Source organism: Rhinolophus sinicus, chromosome 16, assembly GCF_057876585.1.
Source record: "Rhinolophus sinicus isolate RSI-liver-muscle chromosome 16, RSI-T2T, whole genome shotgun sequence".
Lineage (NCBI taxonomy): Eukaryota > Metazoa > Chordata > Mammalia > Chiroptera > Rhinolophidae > Rhinolophus > Rhinolophus sinicus.
Genome location: NC_142516.1, coordinates 93,206,023 through 93,220,138, shown reverse-complemented (window position 1 = coordinate 93,220,138; position 14,116 = coordinate 93,206,023). Strand labels below are relative to the sequence as shown.

The window sequence follows — 14,116 nt, the reverse complement described above, 5'->3', positions numbered from 1 at the left end:
CACAAGCTTGTGTTTTATGCAACATCAGCTGGACATGTCTTCAGTGCCCCTGGGAGAAGCACATCCAGAGGAGTTGTGTAATGAGCAAACACAGGCTTACAGTTCTAGCCCAGGGAGAGAGCTCTGCGTGCTAAACACGTCCAATCACTGTGCTCACAATCAAAGCCATTGGGGGCTGTATTTCACTCTCAGCATTTAAGCCACGTTATAGTTTTAGTATCAACATTTTAATGTCAACAGTATCCCCGGGAAGTTAACTCAAAGACAGGTCACAAGTCAACCCCCTTGGAATTTGCTTCCCCACCTCTTGTTGCTGCTTTGGAGAACATAGTATGTTTTATTCTTTATCCATATCTCAAATGCTTAACTTATTTTAGGTACTTAATACATGCTCATTAAACAGGATGCAGTGTGTAGGGAATTATTCTGCCCAGTTCTCAGTTGTCTCTCAAACACCACTGTTCTTTTCTTTAAAGTAGCGAAAGAGCCATTTTCTAATAAATGTACACTCCAAAGGGTTTGGAACAAGCGCCGGAGCAAAAGCAAGGCTCAAAAGGCCTGTCATTTTCTTCCTGAATATATCTATCCTTACCTGCAATCACCTAGAGTATTGTATTAGCTGATTCGCATATCATCTCGCAGCCCTGACTAGTTCCATGAGCCTGGAGATGGTGTGCGTTATTTGCTTCTGCTTCCTGGGTGCCTAGAAGTGTGCCTACGGTGGGCAGGTCATAAGACCCGTGGGATGTACTGGTTCCTAAATGACCACACAGATTACATTCTTCACCCTAATATTTTTCACATATTCTCAAAACAAAAATACTGTGGCAAATAAAGTAAAAGGAAAAAGGGGTCAGAATTTGAGAATACAGAAAGATACTGTGGCTATTTCCCTTTAGAACTAAAAACAAATGTATTTCCAAAAGTCATAGTAGCTACACTTTTGCTTCCATCTGAATCAAAAGTCAATGCCGGAGAAACCTCGTTAGCATTCATTAATCGGTCACATTTGTCCCTGTGGTCTGTGAGAGGCAGGTGACAACTGCGCCTGCCTACCAGCAGCTACAGATTTTGTCCTAACTCTGTGGACATGTCCCAGCCCAGGTCTCACCCTGACTCCCGGGGCCAAGGTCATGACTGAAGGATGGACCAAGACCTCCTCCCTTGAAAAGAAGCTGATGAAATTTGCTTTTCAAAGGGATGAATCTGGTGCCAGAAGTACCGCCATTACCTGTCTTGTCTTCAAATATGAAGGAAGCTACATAAGATCACAACATCATACACCTACGTACATGTGAAAACATGGGCTCCTGCAGTGTACATGCAGCTTTGGGCCTAGAGCCCAGGGCAGAGAGCATGGGCTAGGGAGAATTTTGATCATGGCTGTGCCACCTACCATCTGACATTGGGCAAGTTATTGAACTTTTCTGTACCTCAGTTTCCTTATCTGTAAAATGGGGATCATAATGGTGTTTACCGCATGGGGTACTTGCAAAGATTCAGTGGATATACCGAAGCACTTGAAATGGTCCCTTCACACAGCACCACACATGTGTTGGCCAATATAACCTTTTCTATGTACAGTCCCTCGCTGGGCCAACCATGAAATTTTCTTTTTTCCCTTCTGCCCCCAGAGTCACATGGTCTTTTCCTTGTCCCTGCAGGTTTCCCCGCAGACTCAGTTAACAGCCCAACATCTATGTCGTCGCCGTCTTCTCCCGCTACCACCTCCCTTAGCCTCGGTTCATCCTAGATCTGACCGTGCAGCACCCGCCATGTTTGAGTATGCCTGTGGGGAAAGGGCAAGTGTGGTCTGTCCAGGCCCCCCGCCTTGTTCCCAGGCTCTCGTTGAGTGGGGAAAGAAGGCGGAGCAGAAGCTGTACTTTTCTTGGCCCCTATCCCTTTCAGATGCCCCCTACTATTTCCTTCTCTTATCTCTGCACAGTGAGGGTCTCCCCGCCCTCAAAGGAGCTCCTGCCTGGGGCTTGGAGCCTGGGGGTTCTCAGTCCCTCTGAGAGCAGTAGGAGATAGACATCTGAATTTGCAAGTGGCAAAAAATGCTGATACACCTGGTGGGAAGGGTCTGCCGACTGACCGCCCTGCATTTCTGGCTTTGACTGGAAGGTTAACTTCCTTTTATTTTGTTGCATTATACAACAATGGAACTCCAAATAACCTACAACACGTGAACCTTTAAGACACACAAGGTTAAGGAATTAAACAGTCATGGATATAGAAACAACTGACAAAAAAAATTACTAATATGAAACTAGTACAGCAGCCCATGATGCAGAAGCTCTCTGGGGCTAAACTTTTCTGTTTTTTACTCCTGTCAGTCAAATCAATCAAAGTCACGTAAGGTGGTCAGAAGGTAAGGCAATTTTCATCCAAGCAGAAAACTAAGTTATTAAATTGTACACTAGAAAGAGGTGAACGGGATGGTATACGAAATAGATACCAGAAAAAGCTGGGTTTTTAAAAGTTAATTTGTATATAAATGTAGCCTCATAATTAGTGTTTAACCATATAAGATAGGGTTTTTATGTTCTGACTGCTGACTATACTATACTTAGCGTCATCATAATTTTTCTTTTACAATGAGAGACTGTTAGCAGTACCTGGAGAAAATTCTTAAAGAGACATAGTCAATTTTTTATTTCATTTTTTTGGTTGAAACGTTTCATGCGCCTGCTCCCTTCAACTGCAGCCGTTAACTTTTCATGAATGGAACTTATGCAGGAGTGTTTTCTCAATAAGATACTAGATAGACATGTTGCCTTCCTACATATACATCTGCAATTTGAGGCAAATTGGGATTTGGAACTCCTGTAATCTTGCTGTTACCAGACGGCTTGCATTGGCTGAGGACTGAGCCAAAGCCAGAGGAAGTGCTGCGCTGCAGGCAGGAAGCCAGCCAGTCACCGGGTGTGGTTGTGAGGAGGTGGGCAGGGTGGGTTCCAGGCCAGGCCAGGCCTGCACTTGGTACCTCCATGGAATGAACTGACTTAACCTTCTTAAGCCTTGGTTTCACTGCCTGTTAAATGACCCCAGAACAAGCTCATGCCTCACCATTTGTTAAATGAAATAATACATGCGAAACCTTTAGCACAGCTCTGATAACATGTTATCAGTAAATGTTAATATAAAGAATTCATCAAAGCAAACCTTGAAGATCTTATGCTGAGTGCAATAAACCAGTTATAAAAGACAAATACCATGTTCCACATATATGAGATACCTAGAGTAGTCTAATTTATAGAAGCAGAGAGTAGAAAGGTGGCTGCCAGGGGCTGAGGAAGCAGGAAAGGGGAGTGAGCGTTTGGTGGGGACAGAGTTTCAGTTTGAGAAAATGAAAAAGTCCTGGAGATGGATGATGGCGATGGTTGCACAACAATATGAATGTAACTCATGCCACTGAGCTGTACACTTAAAAATGGTTAAAATGGGAGTGGCTGGTTAGCGCAGTTGGTCAGAGCGCGGTGCTCTTAACAACAAGGTTGCCGATTCGATCCCCACATGGGTCACTGTGAGCTGCGCCCTCCACAACTAGATTGACTTAGAGCTGATGGGTCCTGGAAAAACACAGTTTAGAAAAAAAGGTTAAAACGGTAAATTTTACATGATGTATATTCTACCACCAAAAAGCCTTTTCTGCCTTATTAAGACAATTTGGAAAATCCTCCACCTTTTTTGTTTTCTGTTGCTGAGGGTGATTGTGACATAGACAGAAACAAGTGAGAACACTGATATGTCATTTATCTTTGACAAAAATGATACTGGCGGTGGCAGAGGAATTCGGATAAATCTGTTACTAGGGAAGCCCTTCACGGAGAGCTAAGGAGAGAGAAAGAAGATCAGGAAGAAACAGAGGGGAGGGGGAAGGAGGGACAGAAAGAAAGGTGGGTAATTGAAAGGCTGGACTGTGATAAGAGGTCACCCAGGACATCTTCCTGCTGCAGGCCAAACACCCCTGGGTGTTTTCCTTAGTCCAAAAAATCTCCAGGAATTAGACTATTTGAATATAGGAAGCCAGTTCAGGCTCAGACAACACATAGCATAGACGGTGCTCCAAGAAGAAGTTTCAAAAATCAATTCCAGGGGGTGGCTGGTTAGCTCAGTTGGTCAGAGTATGGTGCTCTTAACAAAAAGGTTGCCGGTTTGCAACCTTTTTGCAAACTGGGCCACCGTGAGCTGCGCCCTCCACAACTAGATTGAAACAACTACTTGACTTGGAGCTGATGGGTCCTGGAAAAACACACTTCAAATAAATAAATAAATAGTTAATTCCATGTGCAGATGAATGCACTATATTGTACAGAGTGGTAACACCAGGTTCTATAAAAGAATCTGACAGTAGGCTGCTCAGTTAATGGCAGGAATGTGATAAATAATACACATAAAACGCACAATTGTTACCACAGTTAAGAAACAATTGAATGCTGAATAAATGAATTGAAATGATATGTATAGAGGGTTGTCTTCCTTCTAATCAGCGGATTGACCTTTCCTTTAATTCTGCTTCAAAAATGTGCCTTTCCAGGGGCGGGGTAAAGTAACGGAGTCAGGGCTGACACCTGCGATTTAAAAACAGTAGTCCTAGGGCGCCACCTACTGGTGAGTCAGCTGCAAAGGCCTGGCGGAAGGGGCTGTCCAAGCAGTAGCAGCAACCTGTCTCTAAAATCAGTGCTTTCAAGTTGTGTTCTGACACATGCTAAAAATGTGTCGTTACGTCAGGGACACAGCACGACCCAAACTGAAACCGAATTGGTAGTCAGAGCTGTGTTTAATAGAATTCAATTTCATTAAAATGCCACTCTTCCTCAGAGAATGTTGCCTTTTAAATATCATATTTGGTATAACAAATGTTATAGAAGTAAAATAGTGTAATGAACCCCTGTGAACGCATTACCCCACCTACCACAAAACACTTCAAATGTCATCAGTGCGGGAATAAGCAAATGGCGGTGACTGTGTGTTCACATAGAGCAACAGTGAAATGAAAGGACTTATTGTAACACCACGAGTGAATCTTAGAAGCATGATTTTTTTTGTTTTTGGTTTTTTTTAGAAAGCAGGATCTAGGAGTCTAATAGAGTCTGATACCACTTTTACAAAGCTCATGAACAAGAGAATATTCATTTTCAAGGAAATCAAATTCGTTGGTGCCTTTAATACTGAAACAAGAGGTGCGCTAGGTAGGTTATTCCACGTGTAAACATACGAGTTATGATTGAAAAATATGGTGAATGCTTAAATTAAAAATTATTACAGTAAAAGACACATTATCATTAATCCGCCCAAAATACTCCTCCTCATTTCGAACACACTTAGTCATCGTTCTTGCTATTTTTTGAAGCAGTTCTGGAAGTCCTCTTTCATGTCTTTACTTCATCCTCTATCATGACAATACTCCGTGTCACACATCACTTCTGGTACAGCAATTTCTGTCAAATAAAAATATTACGGTGTGTCCTCAGCCACCTTATTCACCAGATCTGGCACCGTGCGACTTCTGCCTCTTCCCCAAAGTCAAAATGACTCAGGACATCGAGGCACCCATGACAGTGCAACTAGAAACATTCATGAAATAGAAATTCCAGAACTGCTTCAGAAAGTGGCAAGAATGATGGGATAAGTGTGTTCAAAGTGAGGGGGAGTATTCTGAGGGGGATTAATGGCAATGTGTCTTTTACTATAATACTTTTTTTAAATTTAAACAATCACCATATATTTTTTTAAATCACATCTTGTATTTACTTGGCTCTATCCACAGTGCAGTCACGTTCAGAATGTACGTGCATCCTGACTAAAATCACTCTGGCAGAAAGAAAAGGAGAATATTCCTATAAATGTTAACTCACTTTTATTTTTCTCCCTGTGATCACCAACATTTTTTTGACAAGCACTTCAAGAGGGCTTAACAAGTGCCTGCGACTCTATTCCTTCAGATCCTATCAAGACAGTAGAAGAATATACCAACAAAGATAAATCAGCATGGCACTCAAAACTGGAAAGAAAACCACTGGCCAACCAAAACAGAGAGGACTTTCTGGAGAGGTAAAGCAGATGAGCCCTTCAGTTCATCCAACGAGACTGTGAGTCAGTGAAGGTATGTGCGCCAAGGTTCTCAGGTGGTAAGCTGTAGGGGCTGATGGGCACACCGCATCAGAAAATTTGGTGGCCTAACAGGAATGCTGGGGACCAAAGCTTGGGCAACAAGAGGGACCAAAGCAATGCCAGGGATCTAGAAGTGGGAAGTGCTTGTCATTGTTGTCAGAGATTGTACTTGGTGAATAATGAACTCCAACTCCTTTCCTCATGTTTGCCTGAATCCAGTCTAGATGCAAAGTTCTAGAACAAGAGAGGGCATTTATTCTCCTAGCTTGAGTCAAGGATCCTCCTTGTTTAGAAGGCAAAGCTCCCGAGTGAAGTCCCAACACACTGTGTACAACAGGGAGACTACCTTAATGTCACGGTGCTGTTACCAGAATAAATGTTGATGGAGAAAGAAACACATGGTCACTATGACAGGGTCTTTACAAATAATAAATACAACAAAAAATTAAAAATAGAATTACCATATGATCCAGCAATCCCACTTCTGGGTGTATACACAAAAGAATTGAAAGCAGGGTCTCAAAGAAATATTTGCACTTCCATGTTCATAGCAGCATTATTCACAACAGCCAAGAGGTGGAAGCAAACTCAATGTCCATTAATGGATGAATGAATATTGTGAGACACACACACACGCACACGCACACACACCATGGAATATTATTGAACCTTAAAAAGGAAGGAAATTCTGTCACATGCTACAACGTGGATGAATCTTAAAGACATTGTACTAAGTGAAATAAGCCAGTCACAAAAAGACAAATATAATTCCACTTATATGACATATCAGAGGAGTCAAATTCATACAGACAGAAAGTAGAATGGTGGGTGCCAGGAGCTGGGGGTGCAGGAAAGGGAGTTTAATGGGTGTAGAGTTTTCAGATTTGCAAGGTGAAAAAGTTCTGGAGATCTGTTTCACAACAAAGTAAATATCTTGGGGCAGACGGGTGGCTCAGTTAGTTAGAGCACAAGCTCTGGGCAACAGGGCTGCCGGTTCGATTCCCACATGGGCCAGCAAGCTGCACCCTCTGCAACTAGAATGAAGACAATGAGCTGCAGCTGAGCTGCCATTGAGCTCCCTGGTGGCCAGATGGCTCAGTTGGTTAGAGTGAGGTTGCTGGTTGGACTCCCGCAAGGGATGGTGGACTGTGCCCCCTGCAACTAACAACTGAGACTGGACCTGGAGCTGAGCTACGCCCTCCACAACTAAGATTGAAAGGACAACAACTTGACTTGGATGGAGCTGATGGGTCCTGGGAAAAACACAGAGTTCCCTTAAAAAAAAAAAAAAATCCTGGAAATATACACTATTCCTCAATAAAGTCTTGTTCCCCTTCCCCAATAAAATCTTAAAAAACAAACAAATAATAAATATCTTTAACACTACTGAACTGTACATTCACAAATGGTCAAGACAGCGAGTTTTATGTTACATGTATTTTACTATTAGAAATAAATAAATCAATAAGTAAATAAAATAAAACAAAATAATAGTAGACCCCAGTGAAATCGCAAGGTAAGTGTTACCAGGAGCTTGGAGATTGCAAATTATTCACCTACATTTCAATTTCCTCAGGAAAAAATTGGTATAATTGTGATACCTACTTCGTGATGTAATTATGAAGATTAGAAGAGATAATGCACATGTCAGTCTCAGCACAATGCTTAGCACACAAATGCCTCACAAACTACAAAGTTGGGAAATATTGATATATTGTGAAGAACAAAAAGCATGTAATTCCATTTATGTAAAAAGACAAAGAACTCTTTGTGTGTGTGCGTGTGTGTGTGTGTGTGTATATAAATATGTGAATGATGTATATATATTTAAAGAAAAAGATGGAGAAAATGTACCTAAAATTTTAACAGTAGTTCCCCTGAAGAATTTGGGATTTGGGTGCATAACAGGGAAATTTCACTTATCACTATAAGTAAAAATACAAAATCATCTGAATTTTTAATATCAAGTATGTTTCATACTTTAAGTTGTGTAGGTAAGAAATAATTGAATACATATATTTGTTGTGTCCTGACTGTATACACAAATAGGAGTTAGACATACAACTTGGCATACATCATATCTACTTTCAAACTTCTTAAAATTCAAGTAAAAAGAGAGGATGTTTATTTAAGGAGATAAATTGCCACATAAGGTAGATAGACTCCATGTTCAGAGCCAATCAGATGGTATAGACTCAAAGCCTTTACAAGACGTCAGTGGGGGAGCCGTCTCTGGTGGAGCTGAGAAAGACCTGAGGAGAACTCGGAACTCTAGCCTGGTCACAAAGAAAGGACTTAAATAGGGAGAGGATAAGGGAGTTGCCAACCCAGGTAGAGAGAGGCTGAAGAAAAGAAAAACTGGAGATGGGAACGCCTGAGACATGCCCAGTGAACAGGAGCGTGGTTTTGGCTAGAGTGACAGTGTTCTGTCATCTAATAGGAGAAACGCAATGGAACTGGCTATGGGGGGCCCTGAAAGCTCTCCAGCTCAGTGATAGATGCAAATCAATACTTTAGGGTGATGAATCTGTTGGGGGCTCAGAGAAAACACTGGATGATGGAGAGATTGGGAGAAGGGATTAGTGTAATCTAAGTGAGTTTATAGTGGCCTGGTTCACAGCAAAGGATTAAAACCAGAAAGCAAAGCGCAAATGACAATAATTAGATTATATTTATGGACCAAGCATTGATCTAAGTGATGTTTATCTTTATGTAATATATGTATATGTTTATGACATTCATATATGATATATGTAACTCATCTCATTTTTACAACAACCCTATAAAATAGGTGCCATTATTATCCCATTTTTATTATCCCCTTTTCCAGAAGAGGAAACTGAGGCCAGTTCCTTGCCCAATGTTGCACAGCTAAAAAGTGGTGGCGAGAGAATTCCAGTCTCGGTGGAGAGAGAGAGAGAGAGAGAGAGAGAGAGAGAGAGAGAGAGAGAGAGAGAGAAGAAAGAGAGGAGGAGGAGGAGGGAAGGAAGAAAGAAAAGACAGAACTTCACCAAGTTCTTCACCAAGAACTATACCTGGCATGTAGGGACAAGAACAAGTCCAAGTTTATCAGCCTGTGGGATGGAGGATGCTAAGCTTCAAAGGATGGCGAAAGGAACTGCTTCAAAGGAGAGCTGCAGAGAGGACAGCAGACATCCAACGCCAGGTATTCTTCTCTTAGTCTGGGGGCAGGAGTCATGGATCCTTTTAAGACTCTATGAAAGAATGGGCCTCCTCAGTAGGAAACAAAAATACACACACACAAACAAAATATCACACACAATTTCAGGAGGTTCATGAACTCCAGTTAAGTTGGATCTAAATATACCATGTAAACAATTCAAAAATGAACATTTCTATTGTAGAAACTTTATTTCCATTCATAAAATATATCACTAAGTAGCTGAAAAAGTTACATATTATTTTAAAACATAGATTTAAAAAATCATATCAGCTTCTCCTTAACAAAATGCTTTTCTTTTATTTATTTACAAGAATGTACTATACTTCAGGTACACAATTTTCACTCAAGCTGGCCTGAAGTGGCCTTTGGATGTAGGTAGATGTTCCAGTAAAGTTACTTTTCAGCTCTTCCTGCCTTGCAAAAAGGCTGATTCGATTCTACAAAAGTTCCTTTGACAACGAGAGTAAATACAGAGAGCTTCTAGAGAAAAGTCCAGCAAAGCAGCAGTTGAGAATATACTTTCTTTTAGTGATGAAGTTAATCTTATTTGGTGATCGATAACCTGTTGAAGGCAGGCGGGGTGGAGGGATGAGTCCTTAAGATGATGTTGTTTCTCTAGGAATCTTCCACGTGCGCCTGTGGAGAGGGTGGGCCTGCGTCCACCTGTCTGCTGTAAGGTCTCCTGCTTTGGTAGACGGAAGGACGCTCCGAAACATGGCCATCCATGTTCTGATACACCTGGACATGGGAAGACACAGAACACTCATCACCATCTGATTAACACTTACATGTCATGTGCTCATGTTGCAAATTATTACTTACTTTTCGTATGCATAGGCCTTAGAGACTATTCTACATATTAACTGACAAAGCAATTTGGGTCCTTTTATTAATTGTAAAATCAAGTCATAGTTAAACATTGTATTCCATTATGGCGTCTACGCTTAGGTATAAAATCTCCATCTAGAAATCCTCACGCCACATAGGAAAACCGTGCACAAAAGAGAAAGGCCACAAAAAGCGGTCTGCTCGTTCTTCTTGAGTTTTCACTTGGGAGCATAGTGACTTGTACATTTTTTCCAAAATAAAAACAGCTCTATTTTTTTGGTCTGGTTATAAAATACACATTCATACAGACAATTGCAGCAATATAGAGAGTTATGTAGAAAAAAGCTAAAACCATCAGAGGTACCCACCATTCTGACAGATCGCTTGCAATGCACACACAATTCTGTGCCACTGGGCTAACACAGTATATTCTGTTTTAAAATCTTATTTTGAATTACTAACATATTATTCACGTCACATGTGTCAAATACAGTGTTCATATGTTACATATTTTCACTATAACACGAACAGATATCATCTTTTTAATGGCAGCCTAGGATTCTACAGTACTGATGGACCATAGTTAACCCTTTGATGGGTTGGTTATATAATCACTTAGATCAAAGTGAAAAAGTGTACACGTGATCTTGTCCGTCTTTGGGGGAAGTGAGGGAAATGATCAAAGGGGATGCACATTTGAATTGTGATACATTTGACTTGTGCTGCCCTGAAGAGTGGTTTCCTTATGTCTTCTCCTATCAACTGTGTCCAGAAAGATTATTTTCTCCAGTTTTATCTCCTTACCTGCATATGTTTCCCAATAAACAAAGTTGAGCATCTTTTGCTATATTCAGGAGCCGTTTGTATGTCATTGTGAATAGTTTGCTACTCTCCTTTGCACTCCAGTATTGGGCTGACAAGTTTTTCTTATTATTTATAAGAACTCTTTGTGAAGTAGGGGTTGTGCATTTTTAAAAAATTTTATTGGGGAATAGTGTGTTTCTCCAGGGCCCATCAGCTCCAAGTAGTTGTCCTTCAATCTAGTTGTGGAGGGCACAGCTCACTGGCCCATGTGGGAATCGAACCAGCAACCCTGTCATTCAGAGCTTGTGCTCTGACCAACTGAGCCATCCGATCGTCCCAGGTTGTGCATTCTTTAAGTTTAACAGAATCCTCCTTTCCCCCCACCCCTCGCTATTTTCCTTTTTGTTTTTTTTGTTTGTTTGTTTTTCACAGTCAGTTATAGTGTTAACTTACTGAACTATCCCGTACTCTGAATTTTTCTTTCTAGAAAAAAAACAAAAAAATATATACTGCGTTTCCCCGAAAATAAGACCTAACTGGACAATCAGTTCTAACGTGTCTTTTGGAGCAAAGATTAATATAAGACCTGGTATTATATTATATTATATTATTATATTATATAAGACCCGGTCTTATACTGTAGTAAAATAAGACTGGGTCTTATATTAAATTTTGCTCCAAAAGACGCATTAGAGCTGATTGTCCAGCTAGGTCTTATTTTCGGAGAAACACGGTATATATCCTTTCAAACCCGGTCTGCATAATGACAGTTTGCTTGTACCCTTAAGGATGAACTGTAACGATACATCTTTTTTTGTGAAGTGGACTTAGCAGTTGGTTATGACCTGTTGGCCCTGCTGAACCAAATGTGTATCTCAGGCACTGACTTTCTAACCATCTAATGAAGCCTGTGACAAAAATACCAATAACACTTCAAACCCAACATCCCCACACCTGAATTCATTATCTTTGATCTCCAAACCTTCTCTTCTTCCTATATTTACAGTTCCACTTAACACACTGCCATTCATCCAGTCCCACTGTTTAGAAGTTTCAGGACTATCTCCTCAAGCTCTCTCTACACCCACAGCCAATCAGTTAGTGGGTCTGGTTCTGATATATCAATTTTTAAAATGTCTTCCTTTCCATCTCTTTAAGTGATTTTTTAAAATAATTTTTTTCATTGCACAACTAACACATGACTACATTCTCCTTATAAAAATTTAAAACCCTGGGTTTTCAAGTGTATCAATATAAAGAGGTACATAAGATTTTCTCGGGCTTTTTAAAATGGTTTTTCTATCCACAGTTATGTTTTTTTCATTCTGAATGCTACTTATTTGTCCTTCCCCATTTTTCTTAACTGTACTCTTCATAGTTAGCATGCTTTAGTGGCATATTTGTAAACTTTGTTAATATACACTATTCATATGCTTTGAATATTATATTTACATAATATAATATTCAAATCCTGACACATACTGTGTTACCTTGGGCAAATTACTTAACCTCTCTGTACCTCAATTGACTAATCTACGATACAGGTAGTAACAGAACCTGCTTCATAAGATTGCTATGAGGATTAAATGAGTTACTAATATCTTAGTAGAGTATGTGATCAACACTCAAAAAATTTCAGCATTACATTACATTATTACTATTATCAGTTCAAAAACAACTTTTGGTTTTCCTGGTCATCACTTATAATTTTGTTTTTGTTGTTCTTGGTTTATAAAATTCTGCCTTTATCTCTATTAATTCCTTCTTTTCGCTTTGTTCATTCTCTTCCTCTTCTCCCTCCTCCTAATAAATGAATTTAGAGATATAAATTCGGCCAACTTCCCCAGGTTTTAATAAGCAGTGTCCATTTTTAATTCTTTTTCTTCTTCCCCCTCTCCCTCCTTCTTAACAAAAGACTTTTAACTTCTGATATATTACCTTGGGGCTTTTTTGGGTGTTATCAGTGATTTCTCATTTCACTGCATTGAGGTTAGTGAATGTAGCCTGTATGATAACAGTTTTGTTTATTTTGAAATTCTCTTTCTTAAGTGTGTTTACTAATTCTTGCCATTCTGTGTTTTATACGTCCATGACTTCTCTTTGTTTCTCTCTTCCCCATTTTGTTGGCTTGATCATGTTTTCTATGGTCCTCTTTTCCCTCTCTGCTGAATCTGAGGTTATACATTCTATTTCTATTTTACCAATGCTTACCCTGACATTTTTCACACCTTTTTTTTTTTTTAAGAACTGGAATGTCATTTACATTTGAAGTGGTCTTTAGTCCAAAGATCCATAGTTATGTGAATGGATATTTCAAACTCCAGATTATTTGTTAAGGTCTTCCCTTTATTGGTCTTTTGGGAAATTTTTTTTTTTTTTTTTAAGATTTTATTGGGGAAGGGGAACAGGACTTTATTGGGGAACAGTATGTACTTCCAGGACTTCTTTTTTCCAAGTCAAGTTATTGTCCTTTCAATCTTAGTTGTGGAGGGTGCAGCTCAGCTCCAGGTCCAGTTGCCGTTGCTAGGTGCAGGGGGCACAGGGAGTCGAACTGGCAACCTTGTGGTTGAGAGGACATGAGCCATCTGGGAGCTCAGCGGCAGCTCAGCTCAAGGTGCCAGCGTTCAATTTTAGTTGCAGGGGGGCAAAGCCCACCATCCCTTGTGGGACTCCAGGAATTGAACTGGCAACCTTGTGGTTGAGAGCCCACTGGCCCATGTGGGAATCGAACTGGCAGCCTTTGGAGTTAGGAGCATGGAGCTCTAACCGCCTGAGCCACCGGGCTGGCCCTTTTCACACCCTTTTTATTCTCATGTTTATTTAGCGGTGTGGCCGCCCCCACTGCAGAATCCTACTGGACCTTTTCCTACCCTTTTATGAAAGCACTTTTCCTTGTTCTTTCAAAGCATCTTCTGTTGTAGGTTTTCCCTCTTCTGTCCAGTCTTACCTTCTAATTGTCTAGGGCATTTTCCACAGTCTCTGGCTCACAGAGATCTCCTTCTTGCTTTTCAAAGGCAGTTAATTATGGCCTCACTTCTTTCTACGTATATATGGGAGACGATACGAGAGGAGCTCAGGCCCCATGGCCACTGCCTCGGTTCACGCCCTCGTCTGTGCCTGCCTCCTATTGCCAACTCACCTCTGGACTGATGTCCTTCCTTTCACTCTTTTGCCTGTGCTTTC

The 14,116-nt window shown here is 40.6% G+C and overlaps 1 protein-coding gene across 1 annotated transcript in view; it reads right to left on the bottom strand.

The window, feature by feature from the left end:
- Positions 1 to 9,466: 9,466 nt before the first annotated feature.
- The window catches only part of FLT3 (fms related receptor tyrosine kinase 3), a 62,484-nt gene continuing 57,834 nt past the window's right edge, over positions 9,467 to 14,116 (bottom strand). Inside the window, exon 24 of the mRNA XM_019736600.3 lies at positions 9,467 to 10,039. Within this exon, the coding sequence (XP_019592159.2) occupies positions 9,917 to 10,039 (123 nt within the window). The 3' untranslated portion in view covers positions 9,467 to 9,916. The remainder of the gene's footprint in view (positions 10,040 to 14,116) is intronic.